This window comes from Ilyonectria robusta (genome assembly GCF_021365365.1).
Source record: "Ilyonectria robusta strain PMI_751 chromosome Unknown BGZ61scaffold_31, whole genome shotgun sequence".
Taxonomy (NCBI): Eukaryota; Fungi; Ascomycota; class Sordariomycetes; order Hypocreales; family Nectriaceae; genus Ilyonectria; species Ilyonectria robusta.
Window position 1 is genome coordinate 24019 of NW_025764465.1, and position 16512 is coordinate 40530.

The 16512-nt window shown below is 50.3% G+C and overlaps 6 protein-coding genes across 6 annotated transcripts; 2 read left to right on the forward strand and 4 right to left on the reverse strand.

Moving 5' to 3' along the window:
* Positions 1–67: 67 nt before the first annotated feature.
* BGZ61DRAFT_462365 (uncharacterized protein) lies at positions 68–3648 on the reverse strand. Its single transcript, XM_046247280.1, has 8 exons — positions 3296–3648; positions 3148–3234; positions 1529–3087; positions 1271–1472; positions 980–1196; positions 805–926; positions 674–751; positions 68–622 (listed from the first exon to the last, which is right to left on the reverse strand). The coding sequence occupies exons 1-8, from the start codon at positions 3489–3491 to the stop codon at positions 198–200; spliced, it is 2886 nt and encodes a 961-aa protein (XP_046097021.1). The 5' UTR covers positions 3492–3648; the 3' UTR covers positions 68–197.
* Positions 3649–3871: 223 nt separating this feature from the next.
* BGZ61DRAFT_462368 (uncharacterized protein) lies at positions 3872–6094 on the forward strand. The gene is made up of 6 exons (XM_046247281.1): positions 3872–3972; positions 4024–4277; positions 4330–4553; positions 4618–4694; positions 4754–5138; positions 5189–6094. The coding sequence occupies exons 2-6, from the start codon at positions 4090–4092 to the stop codon at positions 6070–6072; spliced, it is 1758 nt and encodes a 585-aa protein (XP_046097022.1). The 5' UTR covers positions 3872–3972; positions 4024–4089; the 3' UTR covers positions 6073–6094.
* BGZ61DRAFT_462370 (uncharacterized protein) lies at positions 6095–7065 on the reverse strand. Its single transcript, XM_046247282.1, has one exon. It carries the CDS (start codon positions 6988–6990, stop codon positions 6181–6183), a length of 810 nt encoding a protein of 269 aa, XP_046097023.1. The 5' UTR covers positions 6991–7065; the 3' UTR covers positions 6095–6180.
* Positions 7066–9153: 2088 nt separating this feature from the next.
* BGZ61DRAFT_140827 (peptidase S8/S53 domain-containing protein) lies at positions 9154–11319 on the forward strand. The gene is made up of 3 exons (XM_046237278.1): positions 9154–9914; positions 10013–10373; positions 10456–11319. Exons 1-3 carry the CDS (start codon positions 9364–9366, stop codon positions 11122–11124), a joined length of 1581 nt encoding a protein of 526 aa, XP_046097024.1. The 5' UTR covers positions 9154–9363; the 3' UTR covers positions 11125–11319.
* A 194-nt stretch (positions 11320–11513) lies between these two features.
* On the reverse strand, positions 11514–13344 carry BGZ61DRAFT_484592 (uncharacterized protein; the record flags this gene model as incomplete). Its single annotated transcript, XM_046249627.1, has 2 exons — positions 11514–12498; positions 12554–13344. The coding sequence occupies 2 exons, from the start codon at positions 13342–13344 to the stop codon at positions 11514–11516; spliced, it is 1776 nt and encodes a 591-aa protein (XP_046097025.1).
* An 899-nt stretch (positions 13345–14243) lies between these two features.
* Positions 14244–15786, reverse strand: BGZ61DRAFT_498939 (ankyrin repeat protein; the record flags this gene model as incomplete). The annotated part of the gene is made up of 3 exons (XM_046251340.1): positions 14244–15034; positions 15114–15479; positions 15522–15786. The coding sequence occupies 3 exons, from the start codon at positions 15784–15786 to the stop codon at positions 14244–14246; spliced, it is 1422 nt and encodes a 473-aa protein (XP_046097026.1).
* Positions 15787–16512: the final 726 nt, after the last annotated feature.

Sequence of the window (16512 nt, forward strand, 5' to 3'; positions counted from 1 at the left end):
TAAGCTACCAATAGTGGAGTCGCAACACCGAGAGCCTCACATTTTTGCGGCGTGTCCTCAATCAAGTCATAATATGAGTGGCTACGAATTATGTGAACACGAGTACAAGTATCTGTACAATGAAACTAGCGGTTGATTGCGGTGGGTTTGTGGTGATGCATAGTGTGTAATCTGAAAGAACGAAGAAGTATCATATTTCACAATCGAATCCCTTCCTCCTTTGCCCACTGTTCGTCACTGTGCCCCCTCAACGTCCTTAGATACTTGTTGAAAGCCGAACTAGTCTTCATGGCTTGATCCAAATGCTCCCAATCAAGCGTCTCCTTGCGGTGCTTGGCCAGTTGCCGCGCGGTTAGCAGGGTGTTCCGAATTTGCCGGCCGTTCATCTCCTCGGCAGCCAGCTCATCCAATCGGCGTTCGAACTCGGGAATGTTGGCATCTTCACCCGCATCCTCGATCATGTCAAGGAAGTTCCTCCAGATCTGCTTGCGAGAGCGCTTTGTCAGGTTGTTGTAGTGGATTGCTACCTGGATGCGAGACTTGAAGGCTTCGTCGAAGGTGCCAACTCGGTTGGACGTCAGAATCAGGATCCCGTCGTGGTATTCGAGCACACGGAGGAAGACTGGCGTGGAGTCAGACAGAGTAACGTGGTGACGCTAAGGAAGCAACTTACTTGAGACCAGACTATTCCTTTGTAGATCTGCCGTTGTTCTCTCTTCCAAAAAGACATCGGCTTCATCTAACAGGAGAACTAGATTCAGTTAATAGTTACTCTTCCACTCTTCACCATGTAGTCTCACGTACCACAATCCCAGATTTTACCCAAATACATGACTGTCTCTAAGTACCTTTCGACGCTAGAAGGTTCTGTACCTATATCGCCACATGTCACCCGATATAGTGGCTTCGCAGCAATTTCCGCGACACTGGCAAGCACAAGTCAGAATGAGACTCGATTCCACACGATGAAGGGGCAAACCTTTCTGCCGTCAAGGTCTTTCCTGTTCCCGGGCTGCCATGTAGAAGAATAATCAGACCGTTTCCCTTTCCAGCAATGATGTCGTCCATTTTCTTGACTGATGTGTGTACGTCCACAAGTGCGTGGATCAGCTGCTTTTTGTTCTCATCAAGAACCAGGCGTTCGAACGCCATCTTGTTCCATTTTATCGCGCGGATGTCCTTGACGTGGAGGCTAACTATGCCGGATATAAGAGTCAATATCAGGGAACTGTTGTCCAACGTGGCGTGTAGGTACGTCTGGCCAACTTACCCCACTTCTTTTCTCGCATATTAAATCCGAATGTTGTTGACGGGAGGAGCATCATCAATTCCTTTGACAGGTCGTCATGTTGAGTCTTATTCAGGGGCCAGGGATCAAATTTGGAAGGCCTATCTGGGCGAGAATCGTGGTGGCTGGCGTCGAAGTGCATCTTTTCGTAGGTCCGTATATCGACCATGAACCGACTGTCGACCTATGGGGCAAATTGTCAGTGTTTCTCGGTTATGATTAAGGCGCACATTCACCAACATAATAGTGCTCCCTGTTTTTATCCCATCCCGTATAGTTGACGAGGACCTGAGCTTTGTGATCCCAAAACTTCTGTCCGCGACGTTGAAGTTGTTCAATGTCGCTCTGGTGTGCAAACTCAACCGGGTGCACATCGAGATCCGTAATGGCCGTCTCATCATCCGAGGGTCGGTCAATGATCTCCATCTTCTCGTCCCTTAGCAGCTCAGTGCCGTTGTAACGCCATGACCAGCCACGCAAACCCATCCTCTTTGAGTCACCTTTCCGTCCACGATCTGGGTAGTCCAGGAGCACGAAGGCCTTGAGGCCGTCAGTGCCCTGCGACTTTGATAGCACCATTTGGTTTGGCTTGAACAGCTTGCCAATATGTCGGGCCGACACCATGCCCCGCTGGAAGAGCGCCTCAGCGGATTCATATTCCTCCTTGTAGTTCTTGTCTAAAAACTCCAGCAAAGGTGCAAGCACGGCTTTGTAGGTATCAGACTCCTCAAACAGTACCGTGAGTCGCTTGCGGTGGTGGAATAGAAAGTTGTAGGGCGCACTCATCTCCACGACCTCATTTTCCTTTTTGAGCCTGAATTGTGCAACTGTCTCTAATGCCTTTTGTAGTAAAGGTGAGATGATGCGTAGTCGATCCAAGTTCTCTGAGGCCGTTGGTTCCGGGTTCATGAAGTCCAAGTCAAGATCCTTGTTGTTCTTTTGCACTGTACAGCTGTGCCCCTTGAACACGATGAAACAAATCGACGAATGCTGAGCAAGATATGCATGTATGTTGTAGATAGGGACTTTGCCTGTGGGGTCCTTGCTGCCATATCTAGGCTCATCCTCGTAAATTATGCCAAAGTGCTTATGCTGGGAATTATTGCAAAAGAATTTGTGAAGAACCTGCGAGCGTGGGAGCGCTGCTGCTTCTTTTTCTTCTTCCACTTCATCTTCGTCTTCAGACATGGAACCGTAGCCGTCGGGAGCACGGAAGTAAGTAAGCTGCTTGTCGAGACGCTCTATGGTGTCGAGCAGAAAGCCAGTGAATTGGGCGATCTCGGTCGACTGGTTCAGAACATCCACACCGAAATATCTGTCGGCAACATAATTGAGTGAACCTGCGAGCCCGAGATTTGGTGGGAGTAGATCTTCGCTGGGAGTCTCCCACGTCTCAGTTCCAGATACCTTGTCATTAGCATTGTCGCGGCTGTCATCTCCAGCTGACTGAATGGCTTCAAGGCCATTTTTGTATTCGGCCGCCGCCCTCTGAGGTTGAGATGAAACCATCTGGGCTTCTTGCGACCCTTCGACACTTGGGCCGCCGTGCGCTTTGCTGTGGGGTGTCCTCTGCCTCCATTCTGCATGTCTATCAACCTTCACGGGCATTCCAGGTGGTGGCGGAAGTCCAGCCCTTTGCATGCCGGGAATTGGCGGTCTGAAATGGTTTTGTGGATAGGGCATGGGAATCGAGTTATATTGTGTAGGACCATCGTTGCGAATAAAATTGGGTGGTAGGCGATGCATCGGCCGGCCAGAATCATCGAAATCCTGCAAGCCTCGCCCCCTTCCGATATTTGCTGTCCAGAGTTGTCAGCATGGACTTCCAGCATCAAGATAGCCTTGTAACTTCAACTTACGGCCCGGAAGAGGAGGAGGAGCAGGCTGAGCTCGACCAGTTCGGTTGGCAAATTGTCCTCCATCTCCGACATTCTTGAGCGAGAGAGCTGCTCAAATTTGTTAATCTTGACATGCATCACCGGGGCAGACTACGCAAATCAAACTCACAACCAGAGTGGAGCTTATCGGCCAGGCTCTCTAGCATGGCTTTCTCTTTGTGATCTTTCCCCCGCGTGTCATCGCGAGAAATGGTTGAGTCAACGAAAAGATCGCTTTCAGCATTTTCGGGCTCTGACTTGGCGATGTAATCCAACTCTGAGCCATCACTTGAGGCGCTCCTAGAGTCTGTGTCAGACGTATCCATGCCCGACGAGATGCGTTCTGCGAGATTTGTTGTGGTGTTTTGTCTCGGCTTGCCACTCTTGCTATTGCGAGTAGGTATTTTGAAAGATTTTGCACTGAGAAGGGTTGGTTGCCTGCGTCGAAAATCAGCGCACTCAAGGCACAGCCTCAGATTTTCCTCTCGCAGCTCGGAGACGATCGCAACTACAATGAGCGAAATTATGCCTAATGCTGACTCCTCCGCTTGGGTGCAGTAGTAAGGCTCACTTCAGCCGACTGTCATGCGCTGTGTACTTCTCTGTAACTGCACAATACCCTGGCAGCCTATCATACGCATTTTGTCCGCCTCATTTTCAAGGGAATGGCCTGATTCTCCCGATCTTCTCCGTTCACTTCCACCACCATAACATGGCTCAATCAACCTTACTGGGCCAAACACGGTGCCAAGACGCTCCGAAAGCCGTACACAGCCACAGTAAGCCACAGGGCCGATGTATTTCTTGGTATGAATACTTTCCAACAGCTTTCCAGAGCCGCATTTAATAACGAACCAGCTTCTGCACTGACTTTTGCTACATCTCGCCTCATAATGCCTTGTTCTCTAACAGCTTCAACACACAATGTTGCCTGCTCCACCAACGACGCAAAGGGCCCGCAGTCCATCTCCAACTGCCCTCGCTACCCGAGAGAGCGCTGGGTCAACCAGGCCCACTAGCTTCTCAGCCCTTTCCATAACCTCTCCAGCGTATGTTACGGGGCACGCGTATGCGGATTGGTATCTCGAAACCCCCAGAAATCGGGGAGTAAGGTTTGTGCTTAAGCACGGTAATCGATGCAGCAACTCCTGACCCCTGCTACAGATGGACCGATCCGGCCAAGAGAGCGTTTGACTCGGCCATCGAGGTCCTCCAGAATGTACCCGGACTCGATGACAGCTATTTGGTATGGATACGTGATAAGACGTCTATGGCTAACGTCCAGGATGCTCTGGAAAAGGCGGTAAAAGAATACGAAAACAAAGCCGAAGACTCCAAGGTTCGACAGTGGTTAGCGCGCTGTTCATCGCGAGTCTTGTACTATGCAAGTCAGTCCGTTTCCCGGTGGATTGCCTAGTTAAGGTGGAACGCTGATTTTCTCCGGCCGAGTAGCGATCTTTGATGTTTACGCCCCTTATCATCGCGATTACGTGTCTTTTGCTTGGGGGGCATTCAAGTTCCTTTTCATCGTAGGTAGAGCGGAAATATGCAACAACAAGCAGGCGAATACACAGTTAACATACCACAGGCTGTGATGAATCAGGAGGAACTTCTTGTTGAGTTGGCCAAGGCCATCTCGCGGATCGCCGATGTTCTCCCCCGGACTGAGCTGCACGCGGGACTCTACCGAACAGATAGAATCCAGCAGGCCGTGTCCATGGTCTACGCAAAGATTATCGAGTTTAGCGTCAGGGCGATTAAGTGGTACAAGAAAAACAAACTCAAGCACAGCATCACATCAATCATAAAGCCCTTTAGCCTCAGCTTTAAGGATATCGTCGACGAAATCTCAGAGCGGTCGCGAACAGTGGACGAACTGGCTAGCGCGGCGGCCAAGGCGGAAATCAGAGATCTCCATATCAACGTACACCACTTAACTCAAGGGTTCAATGAGTTGAAGGAGATCATGATTGGTGAGTGCATCGCACATTGTGTTGCCAACAGAGAACTAAGGCATGGCAAGCTTCCCAAATCCAACAAAGTCAGATCATGATTGACCTGCGGGACCAAAGACAATTCTTCTGCAACAATCAGATTCAAGACATGAAAAATCTGTTGCTGGATGGCACGACGCCGCCAAAGGATAACCTGAGCTACTGCAGTTCGATGCGTAACCGCCGTAGGCAGAGAACTCCTGTCCAACTCCCGCCGCCAGAGATTCTGAAATTGAAGGCCTGGCTTTCGAATCCATCTTCTTCGCTCCTCCTTGCTCGAGAGCAAGGGGTTAGAACCAGCGCACTGGACTTCGCCACTGGCTTCCTTGAGGCTGTGCTTGAAGGAAACTATTCGGCCATTTGGGTCCTACCATCTGCTGGCGGTGACTGCCAACCATCCCCTTCAGTCACAGGTGTGCTGAAATCTCTGGTCTTGCAAGCTCTGACTATAAATCCAAACGGTATGAGCGAAGGTGCCCACCCTGTACGGATGCAGCACCTCGGGAGCGCGGTTACAATCGAGCATTGGTTTAAGGTCCTGGAGCGGTGCTTACGCGATATACCTCGGCTTCTCATCGTGATTGACATGAGACTAATTGAAATGGCCGTGGACCATGACGAGGATGAGCACGACTGTTTTAGAGTGAGCGACTTCGTTCAAATGCTTCATGAGATAGTGCAGAATCGGGCAAGGGGAGGGTTGAAGATCGTGATAGTATCATGGAGATTCAAGACAGCCACTTTAGCTGAGGCTGAGGAGATATTTGGGGACGAGCAGATCTTCACGGATGGGGGCCGAAGGATGGAGAAGATGATGAGGCAGCCGAGATATAGGGCAGTATTAAAAAGAGACCACGTGAAGTTCACGCAGAGACTCAAGGCAATAGTCCAGGAGTTAGGCGAAGAGGATTAGCCATTAATGCATACATTTCATGTGTAAGAAAATGGACAGTCCTGCCTCTACGAAAATAAATAAACTGCATCTCCCAAGGTGTATCTGACTACCTAATGATAAACAGTCTCAAGCGCTGCCCTCCGCTGCGTTCATCTCTGCAAGCACCAACATGTCTTCGTCGGAGATATACTTGATATCGACCTGTTCCTCTTCTCCTTCCTCCTCGTCTTCATCGCTATCACTATCCCTGCTATCGCTTCCCAGTAGCGTCCCATCCTGAACCACCTTGGTCTTCGTCACCTTTTTCCACCATCCATGCCTGGAAATCTCAAGCATCATGTACGCAAAGGCGCTCTCGCCATTCACAGATCCTTCGTGTAGATATCCCGTGCTCCCGAGATAGAAGAGATAGCCGCCAATTGTGACATGCTCGTTTGGACTCCCATGCCCGTCGGCGGCCACACCTGTACGCTCGCCTTGCACGATCTTGTACTGCAGGTTGTCGGCATATTTGACCCCGACAACCATGTACACGGGTGCCTTGTCGATGCGCGCCTTGAGCGTTGGAGAGGAGGTTTCAAGGTCGTTGATGAACTTGAGTATGTCGACGACGCTCAGCTCTTCGGTGACGACGCGCTTGGAGGAGAAGGTCATGGCCTTGTCATGTGCGTGGCCGGCCTCTATTTGAAAGCCAAACGTACTCAGGAACTTGGCCCAGAGGGCGACGCCCCATACTTTGGCCTTGTGATGGACCAAGTCCTTGATGGCTTGTGGCGGGCCAACGGATTTCTGTGCCAGCGCAACCGGAGCTTGTGCAATGGGGAATTGGAAGACCTTGAGGGGATGATCGAATACGGCGCCGAGTTGGATTTTGCCGTCGCGGCCGTTGCCGAGTGGGCCAGGAATATAGAGCGTTGGAGGTGCGGCGACGGACATGTTGAGTGGTTTGTGAGGTATCTGTAATCGTGGGATTCACAAGATGTTGTGAGAATGTTCTCAAGCCTGCTGGTCACGTCCTTTAATAATCATGTATTTTCTGTCTAGCTGCTGGTGCCAACGCTGTCGAGTTGGTCGCTTGGATGCCTGGCCGGCCGCCTTGAATGCGACGCGCGATGAGAGCGACCCATTGCGACCCTTTGCGACCGACAGAAACACAGCTGGTCTGTGTCGTCAGCCCCTTCAAGCCATCATTGGACAACGCCAAGCGAGGGTGTAGTTGTCTCGTATTGACGTCACAATTGTCTAGATGTGCTTTTTCCGGAGGCGGTGCTGCACCGCCATCTTACTCGGTCTGGCCCCCATGGCTAGCCTTCTTGGCACAATCAGCGCGGGCGTGAGGCTATGACGATTCTTTACTTGCTATACTTGTCAAGATAATAGTGTGACCGAATACACTGATACTGGTGTTGTTTTCGGTCCTCGCGGCTCAACATGACCCCCTGGTATGAAGCTGCCACTGGCGATATTGGGAAGCTGAACAATTGATTGTTCAACTCATCCACCACGCGTGCCTTCTTCCAACCTCCTCAGCGAGCGGGGAACCTTCCCGGCGCCGGTCACTGTGATGGGCTTGAGACTATTGACGCCCGCATCTGCAGTCGTGCCAGTCGGGCTGCCATCATTCGCCCATAAATCGCTCAGCGTTTAGCACACTTGCCTAGTCCTCATGCGGACACCCCCAAAAGGAACATGTGCATTGAGCCTTCAAGGGTGGCAAGACGGGAAGTGCGGCTGAAACGAGGCTCAGCCGCTGGAGTTTCCCTCGTCCTCAAGCCTGCTTTGAAATGCCGAGACGCCGAGGACGACCCTCACACACACCACCATCATCGCTCTTCACATGAATTTTTTTGTCTGACAGCATGTCAATCAGCTTGTCTCATGATTGGATTACATCGAATAGGGTCAAACGTTGATTGACCAATACTCAACTGACATCACTTTTCGGTTATGTCTCTGACTCGCGAAGAGGTCAAGAAGGCATTGGAGACGTTAGCTGAAACGTCTTCCACGATTGCACTTGAACTATCTAGGTCAACTCACAATACCCAGAATCCTGTTCGGTCTGAGCAAGCTAGGGGGCTACGAAAATTGGCCTCAAGGCTAGCAGCCTTTGTCGAGAGGAGCTCAATGATGTCCGAACCGTATGACTTGGCGATTTTGGAGCTCGTGAACCAAGCAATTTCCGTGAGTCAAACTAGGTCGGCTTGAGGCAGACAAAATGCTTACTTTGCCCTTCACCACTGCAGCCAGTGACACTAGCTTCGCTCATAGACCCCCAGGGTGGAATCAGCATTGAAGCCTTACTGAAAGACTCTTATTCAGAATTGAGGCCACAGGTCAATCATCTCCTGACACGGCTGAGTGAAGGCTTTACAACGGGTGTAGATCGGGAGATATTACTACAAGACCCACAGCCAACTCAGCAGGTTTTCCAACCCGTACAGTTACAAAGTGAGCAACGAAACCAAGTACTACTTTCCCAACAATCGACCCATTAACTTCCCCCTCCAGCACCTGTCGACATAGAACTTGAGCTACAGCACATATATAATGTCATCAATGATACTGCGCACTGCAAATTGGCACATGAAAGCCACCTGCGACAATTCGATCTACGGCTACAGCCTCTCGAACTGGAGGCGTTTAACGCCGAGCTTATTTTCAACGCACACCCCGTTTGTAGTGAAAGCGAAGGCGTATGCCTCCATGAGACAGAAATACGAGTTACCATGTGAGTGTGTGTTTAGTCGAACTCTCCAGGCTGTCAGCGCCATACGAACAATTGTCGAGGATGAATATTTCGCGCATCCTCTCCGTTCCCATTTTCCTGCCCTTGGAACTATTATATCAAATCTCCCTTAACAGCCACTAAGTCGAGGTAGGGATTCAAGTAACGCCGAGAATCATGGAAGCCAGACGTACAGCCCGTGTTCCGGCATTGTCGAGGCTCATGGCAAAAGACTCAACCTTTCGCTCGTTATCGACGATACATTAGCCCACGAGGCACCAACATTATTCACTGGCGCCTCAACCTCAAGTCTCCGAGATCTAGTCGCCGGAAAAACCGCAGGGCAGTCGTTCGGCAGCTTTGTCAATAAAATAACCCCCTACGATGAAATCTCTCTTGCCTATATCCTCACCAAGTCGATTTGACAGCTTTATAGCACAGACTGGCTCAGTAGACCATGGACTGCTGATGACATCCATTTCTATGACTCGCAAGAGCATTTAAACTACAGTCGCGGAGGAGACGTAGATCTTCTTCAGACATATCACCCCTACGTCCACGTCCTGTTACCACAAACTCGCATGGAGATCGCAGCGATGGCACCACCTGGCTCACGTATAGACTACTCGGACGAAGAGAGTCAATGGCGGGGACGCTCCTTTCCCGACGTTCTTGCCCTAGGGGTGCTGCTCATTGAGGTTCTCTGGAAGAGTAAGGTCTTGCCGCAAAAAGACGACTCTTCGGCGCCGATTCACGGGAATCTAGCCAAATATCGCACAATGGCCTTGGCCATTATTACCGAAGGTTTCCCCGGCGATCGCCAGTCGCTAGTTGAGGAAGGTTTTCGGGATATTCTGCAAAAGATCTTCCATAACAAACTGTTCCAGGGCGAAGACCAAAGGGGGGACAACGGGAGAGCAATCCGGAGAGATATCCTCTTTACATCGCTCCTAGAGCCTATTAGAAGATTGTACGAGGTGGGAGTAAAAGGCCGGGTAAACAGAAATGGTCATCATGCGGTTGTCAGATCCATCGAATGTGGTCCTGGGAAGGCGACAACTGATTTCGACTATGGGATACTCCTAAGCCAATTCGAAAAAGGCTGCGCCAACAGAAAGAGCCACACGAAAATGTAAGTTAAGTCTCAGCCAAACCATCCATTCTTACGGCTTCCTGGATAGGTCTGTCTTACCAATCGCGTTCCTTCGACTAACTGTACACTCTCATCAGAGCACGAGCGCTTACGGAGCTGCAGCAATTTCCAAGAATTAGCAATTTCTTAAGAAAGCTGATGATGAACACAGAGCCGTGGGAAATCAAGGACCCGATCCGGGTCGCGGTACTCGACACGGGTTGCGACCTCTCTGGGAGATTCTTCACCCGCAACGGCAACTCTGGTGAGGCGCAGCGGATCCGCTGGCATGACTTTGTCACACCAGGCCAGGCTGTGCCTACTGATGAAGACCCAGATAGACACGGTACTAACATTGTAACGTTGTTGTTGATGCTACTGCCAATGTGTGAAATATTTGTTGGCCGGGTGGCGACCTCGCCAGCACAACTCCCGGATTCGGTCCCCAACATTGCAAAGGTATGATAGCCTTGCCTTTTTCAAAGAGGCCAGAAAAAAGCTCAAAAACGAAACACGTCGCTGACCATGCACTTGGAAATAGGCCATCAGCCACGCGTCCACCCAATGGAATGCCCACATAATCACCATGTCGTGGGGCTTCGACGAAGAAAAAGGAGAAATCCGAGATGCACTCAACAAAGCCTGGGCAAAACGGCAGCAGCGCATCCTCTTTTTTGCAGCTGCGAATAACGAGGGCTTTAAGGAGCCCGAATTATTCCCCGCCAGCCACTACGTCAACGTCATCTCGGTCGGTGGTGCCGAGGACGACGGCGAGCCCGCCAAGGGACTCTGCCCAAACCCAAAGCCCGAACACGACGAGGGCGTCTTCTCTGCCCTAGGAGTAGCCGTGCCGTGCGGCAATTGGGAGGATAAGCCACCCGTAAAGTCCGGCGCAGGAGGAACCTCCATGGTACCGGTGGGCATGAGTGGCTGCTCTTTCGCCGCTCCGGTGCTGGCGGCGACAGCGGCCCTATTCCTCCATTACGCAACCTTTGCGGCACAGTACAGGCCTGAGAACGAAAAGAGACTGCAAAAGATGTTTGAACCACAGGGGATGCGTCGTCTCTTCCGCAATATTGGCCAGGTGAACAAGAGAACGAACGTGAGACGATGGTTTGTACGGCCCGAGCACTTGTTTAGCCCAAAGGCGGTGAGGAATTTGGACCATGGCGATCTAATTACAGAAATGATTACCGCTTTGCGTTTGTAGGTTTATAAGAGATCAAATAGGAACATATAGTCTTGTAGCCACAAAATCCCTCCCGGAATGCGAGTCCAATGTAGGCTAGAGTATGGAGAAGTTGTAAAGAAGAAAAACAACGCTGTAACCGTATGAAGAGCCAAAGTTAAAACCAGGCAGGTTGCAATATCGAGTGGTTCCATCCGTAAATAAAACACATGAGCCAACAAGATCTCGAGTGTTTCAAATTATTGTGAGCTCATAAGTGACCCCGGTATCCCAGTGGATAATTTGAGCTGAAATTGTCTTCGTGGGATACTAAACAGTCAATCTTGAGGGTTAGCTCCTGACTAGGAGTCGTCCATTTCTCATCTGGCTTGCCCAGAGTGACCTTCTGCCGCGGCGGACTGGGCGCCGTGTCAATTGACTGGAATACTCATCACTCCGCGTATCGCTTCCAAGGCGTTCCTCATATGCCATTGTGGCACCGATGATCCGGATACCAATCCCTCGTAAGAGGTGTAGGCTTTCAGGTAGAATGCAATACTCGCCTTTTGTGCCGGAGATGAATTGAGAATTGCCGCTGATGCAGATAACGATATGTCGCCCGACCCTGACAACGAGGAAGGGTGATATTCGGTGATCATGGACGAAGGATGCTTGCGCATGTGCGGTACGCTGGATGATACAGCCGCGTCCGTGTTGTTTAAAAGCAGAGGATCGGAACCTTCCCGGATGGACTGTGGCCGAGCCTTTCGAAACGGCTTCAGCCAGCGAGAAGGAGCGGAGGCGAGGATGTTGCCAAGCACTGACTGTGTAGGAGGCGGCTTGACTGTCACCACCAAAGGTGATGCGTCAAGTTCCGTAACTGTTTGGCGAGGAAATGTTCCAGGGAGAACTGGATTGTCGTTGACAGGGCTTTCCATTGCTTTCATCGAAAAAGCTTCCAGACACCACGCAACATGATCCACGAAATCTCTCCATGCTTCCTCATTAGATTTCTTGTCATCGGCGCCATTCTCCTGTATTTTCGTTGATCGCTTACACTTATAGTGCTCTTGAGACCCTCCAACCAGAGGACACACTGGGCACGTAGTGAAAGCATCCATGTCGATGATCGGTGCAGGGTCAAGTTGCACCGAACTCGAAGCTGAAACACCCAACTTTTGGAGCTCCGCGGTATGCTTGTCTTCCAGATGTTTTATGCGCGACCCGTTGTCATGGAACTTCTCCTCGCATAGCGGACATGGCCAATACTGAATGTGTTCTTGTGAGTTTGTGACCCCATGAGGATCATTCAACATGTGATCAAGCCATTTTTTCCTTGTCGCATAGAAGGAGAGAGGCTGTGGACAGCCTGGGATCAGGCAAGTATACGGGGCTAGATCAGCGGTGATGTGCTCCCTGCCTCGCTTTAGTTTAGGTACCCATGGAACGGCAAGTATTGACAGGTACATACCGCCAAGCATGTGCTTCAGCAAAGTAGGCAGGAAGAGAATCGTAGCAATATGGACAGCCAAAGTTTGTCGACGAAGCAGATACGACTGGGGGAGCGGGCAGCATGAATGCCGATCGTGGTGGCCAGGTCGTGGCGATATCTGCTACTTTTGGTTGCTTCGTTTTCTCCCATTTCGTCCTCGCCAGTACAAAGCGGGCACGACGCTTCACATTCGCATCGATCAATCGATCGCGGATCTGTTGGCTCATGACATGAGCGGTTGAGTGATCCCGGCGATTGCGCAAGGCTTGTGTCGGCTCCTCCGTCGATGTTTGGCCGTCGTCTGCGGAAGCGCCACGCGTCTGACTCATTTCCTCCTTGAAGTCATCCAACTCCTTGCGCAGCGACGAGTCGATATTCGCGTTGTCCATAGTCCAAATCGAGGAGCACGGCAGCGCGTTACGCGCCGTCGCGGTGAGCGTCACGACATCGCTCAGAGTGTCCTCCACGTCCCGACGAGCTAGATTCTGCCCTGGGTGCAGGAACTGGTCTTTGTTGGCAAGAAGGCTGTCCAGGATCCATAAGAGATTGCTGAGCGTCGATTGCAGTGACTCGCGGAGGTGTAGCTTCTCGTCAAGGCTGTAGCGGCCCTCGGCGAGCGAGCCAGAGCTGTGCGACCAGAGATTGAAATCTATGTATCGTCGCTGGAGCCAGACGGCGAAGTCAACGTCGCGGTCGTAGCGTTCAGAGTCCCGAAGACGGTCAAACTTTTGTCGGCATGCCGTGGCGGCCTCAAATATTGGCTGTAGCATGGTGGAAGCATCAGGTGAAGTAGGTAACGGCGTTGGGCTACAATGGTTAGGGGTAGGCAATCAATTGAATGAGTCGTGAGATCAGGCGGCGAGAGTCGGACGAGCGGTTCATTTATTTTCCGGGCGGCTGTCTGCTTATTAGTGCGAGGCAATCCATCTGAAAGAAGGCGACTGGCACTAACAATTGGTACATGCCTCCCGCCTGAAAAGGGTGGCACTCTGTAGATTTAATTGGACCCTATTGAACAAGTCACTAAGAGGGGGCACAGTGCATAGATACGGAGGTCAGTGGTACATCAATGGCCTATGTATCATAAGTAAGTCACTGGTACAGGAGGCCAGACGTCAAGATGATCACTTGTTGACTGTAAAATAAAACCAGCCCATGCGTCATGAGAAATGCTGGGACTTCCATTGCAGCATAAATTAGGCAAGGTTAAATGTACCTTTCCTTTCTGCTCTTTGATTAGCCTTGAATTTCTGCTCGTGACCTAATTTCAGGCTTACGACTGAAAGGAATGTTACTTCGTATTGGAAAAGGCTATCATAACATGTCATGGCCGCGGCCCAGGCGCCTTTTTTTCTCAGCACGGGTCAAGGGTAATCTGCACCAAACCACCCAACGCCACCTGCATCACCAGTTCTTCCAGACTCAACGGTCATCTTACCTGGGCGCCCAGGATTCTCAATAGCCAGAGATACGGATGAACTAAACCTTCAACACACCCAAATCAGACCGCACTTCTTGACTATTAGTTTTCTCTCACTTAGTGACGTTGGTTAAAGGTCAAATCGATACTAATGTCAGTTACGTCGCACTTCCCTATCCTCATCTCAATCTTGTTTTTGGTTTCATCAACACCTGCTAGTCCTTCAAGGCCGACTTCTGTCATATCAAGTCAACAATTTTCAATCTGGAAGGCGATGCCTAGTTTTTCTTCAACCTGACTTAAGAATCGTCTGCAATCGGCACAAACCGCCCGACTCACACAAATCCTCGCAATCACTGTTGGAAGTCTGGGTTGAACTTTAACAAGGTCCTGCAGTTCTATGTGTTCTTGTGTCCATTCTCCTCTTTTCTCTGGGCCGACACGGTTTATCAACACCTCTGGAATCACCATGTGCCTGTCAACGTAATATGCAACAAGCTTCTTCTCAGCATGCGAAGCTAAGAAAGACCCAGGAGATGCTGCCTTATCGTATATGTGTGTGGGCAAGTCGTAGTCGATCAGTACAGAGAGTTCCATAACTCGGCGCATCCAGAGCTCGTTGTCGATAATGTCGTCGACGGAGAAATCAGTTCTCCAGCCACTAGCGGCGCTGACTATCGGGAACACCCTGCCCCGGTCCATTCGAGCGATGGATTTGTTCTTGTCTGCGACATCGTACGTAGTCGTGTGCGCATAGTATGTAATCTCATGCTGTGATGAATTTCGTTCCAGAACATATCGGCCGGGTCTTGATTCCTGGTTCGTGCTAGAGTACTGGCCCGTAGTGCTAGGGGGCTCATAGCGGCGTAGTCTAATTGCAATGATTCTTCGATTGGTCTCCGCGTCGCTTCTTTCAGTACACTCGGTTTTCCTTTCCCTCATCGCTTTAGTGGCTGTAGATGGCAGCGCGTAGAACAACGCATTTCTTCCGCTCTCGTCTTTGAGATTCGGATTGGCGCCATTGGCGACCAAGAATTGGACTGCTCTTAATCTTCCCCACAGAGCCGCCTCCATTAAGGGCGTCCTCTTTTTTTTTGTTGACATTATTCAAGTCCCCACCTTTCTCGCAAAGGAATCGCATCTCAAAGTGTCCTTCTATTGCGGCAAAGGAAATGCAATTCTCCCCATGTATATTTGTTGCCGCGATGAAAGGGTCCTGATATGTTTTGGTGAGGTCCTCAACGCCCTCGACATCATCATTGATGCAAAAGGAAAAGAATATGCTGAGTCTCCATGTACGGTTCTCCCAGGGATCTTCATCATTTTCATCTGGGTCTGGCATCCCTTGGGCTCTTTCAGAGTCATGAACAGTGAGATTGTCGAGTTGCTCTTGCATCTCTTCCACGTCGTTAGCATCCGTTACGGTGGCTTCTTTCTGATCATATGACCCTTCATCCTCGTCGTCTTCAAGTCCTATCACATCCACTATAACGAATCACCCATTTTTCTTGTCGAGCTCGTAGGCACACTCGGCTTTTGCCGGATCTTCATATGGATAGCACATCTGATACCGGCGCGAGCCGCGTTCTTCAAGGCGGCCTCGATCACAGTGAGATTGACGCGTTTGACGTGTCCAAGGGCGATCAGCGACCCCATGACAATGTATGCGGAAACAGTACGGGCAGTAAACTCGGACATCATGATCATTCCAATCGAGAACAAGGGCGAGTGGCACACAGCGACCGTTGTTATTGAGTAGTCCTTTTGGAAGGGACGACGTATCAGGCGGCATCGTGGTCGGGGAGTACTCAAATACCCTGGGGTGAAATGTGACCAAGTAAATTTTCAATTATCTTTGAATGCATCAAGTGAATGAAGTTGAATGTTTGAAGGTGTGAGCTTTGGACGGTGAGGGGTGGTGCTCCGCTGACCCGAGCCTTGTCACGCACGTTATCATGCCCTGAAAAATGATTACTCCATTTAGATGGCTGAGATGGAAATTGGCTTTCGTCACATTCGACATGTGATGATGTTGAAACCACAATGTGAATATATTCAGCCTACCCACTGCTACCGAAATTAAATCATATTTTTTGTGATTATTACGTACGGCCTACTCGGTGTGTCTGGAGCACAGATCTCATTTCACTATTCAGGCATATTACGAGCTACGCGATCGGGAGTGCGCATTCCACTTTTGGTAATCAGTTTGGTAATGCGATCATAGCCTTTTCTAGCCTCTATGGATGTCTATGATCAGAACTGTGATATTGTTGGACAAGCACAGTATGCTGTCACACTTCAAGCAGTACTAGGTGACTTGGAAAATCAGTAATCCGACCTCGTCCAATTTAAAGTAGCTATGCCGGGCCAGAGTAGGGAGCGTTTGATATCGTGCAGGCCGGAAGAAACTTTAGCTTACAATCTTACGATGGTGAGCTTCTGGGAGCAGAGGAGTGTCACAACAAAATTTTGTTTCATAATTGAGAAGCTAACTAAGAACAGACACGAGGCTGTT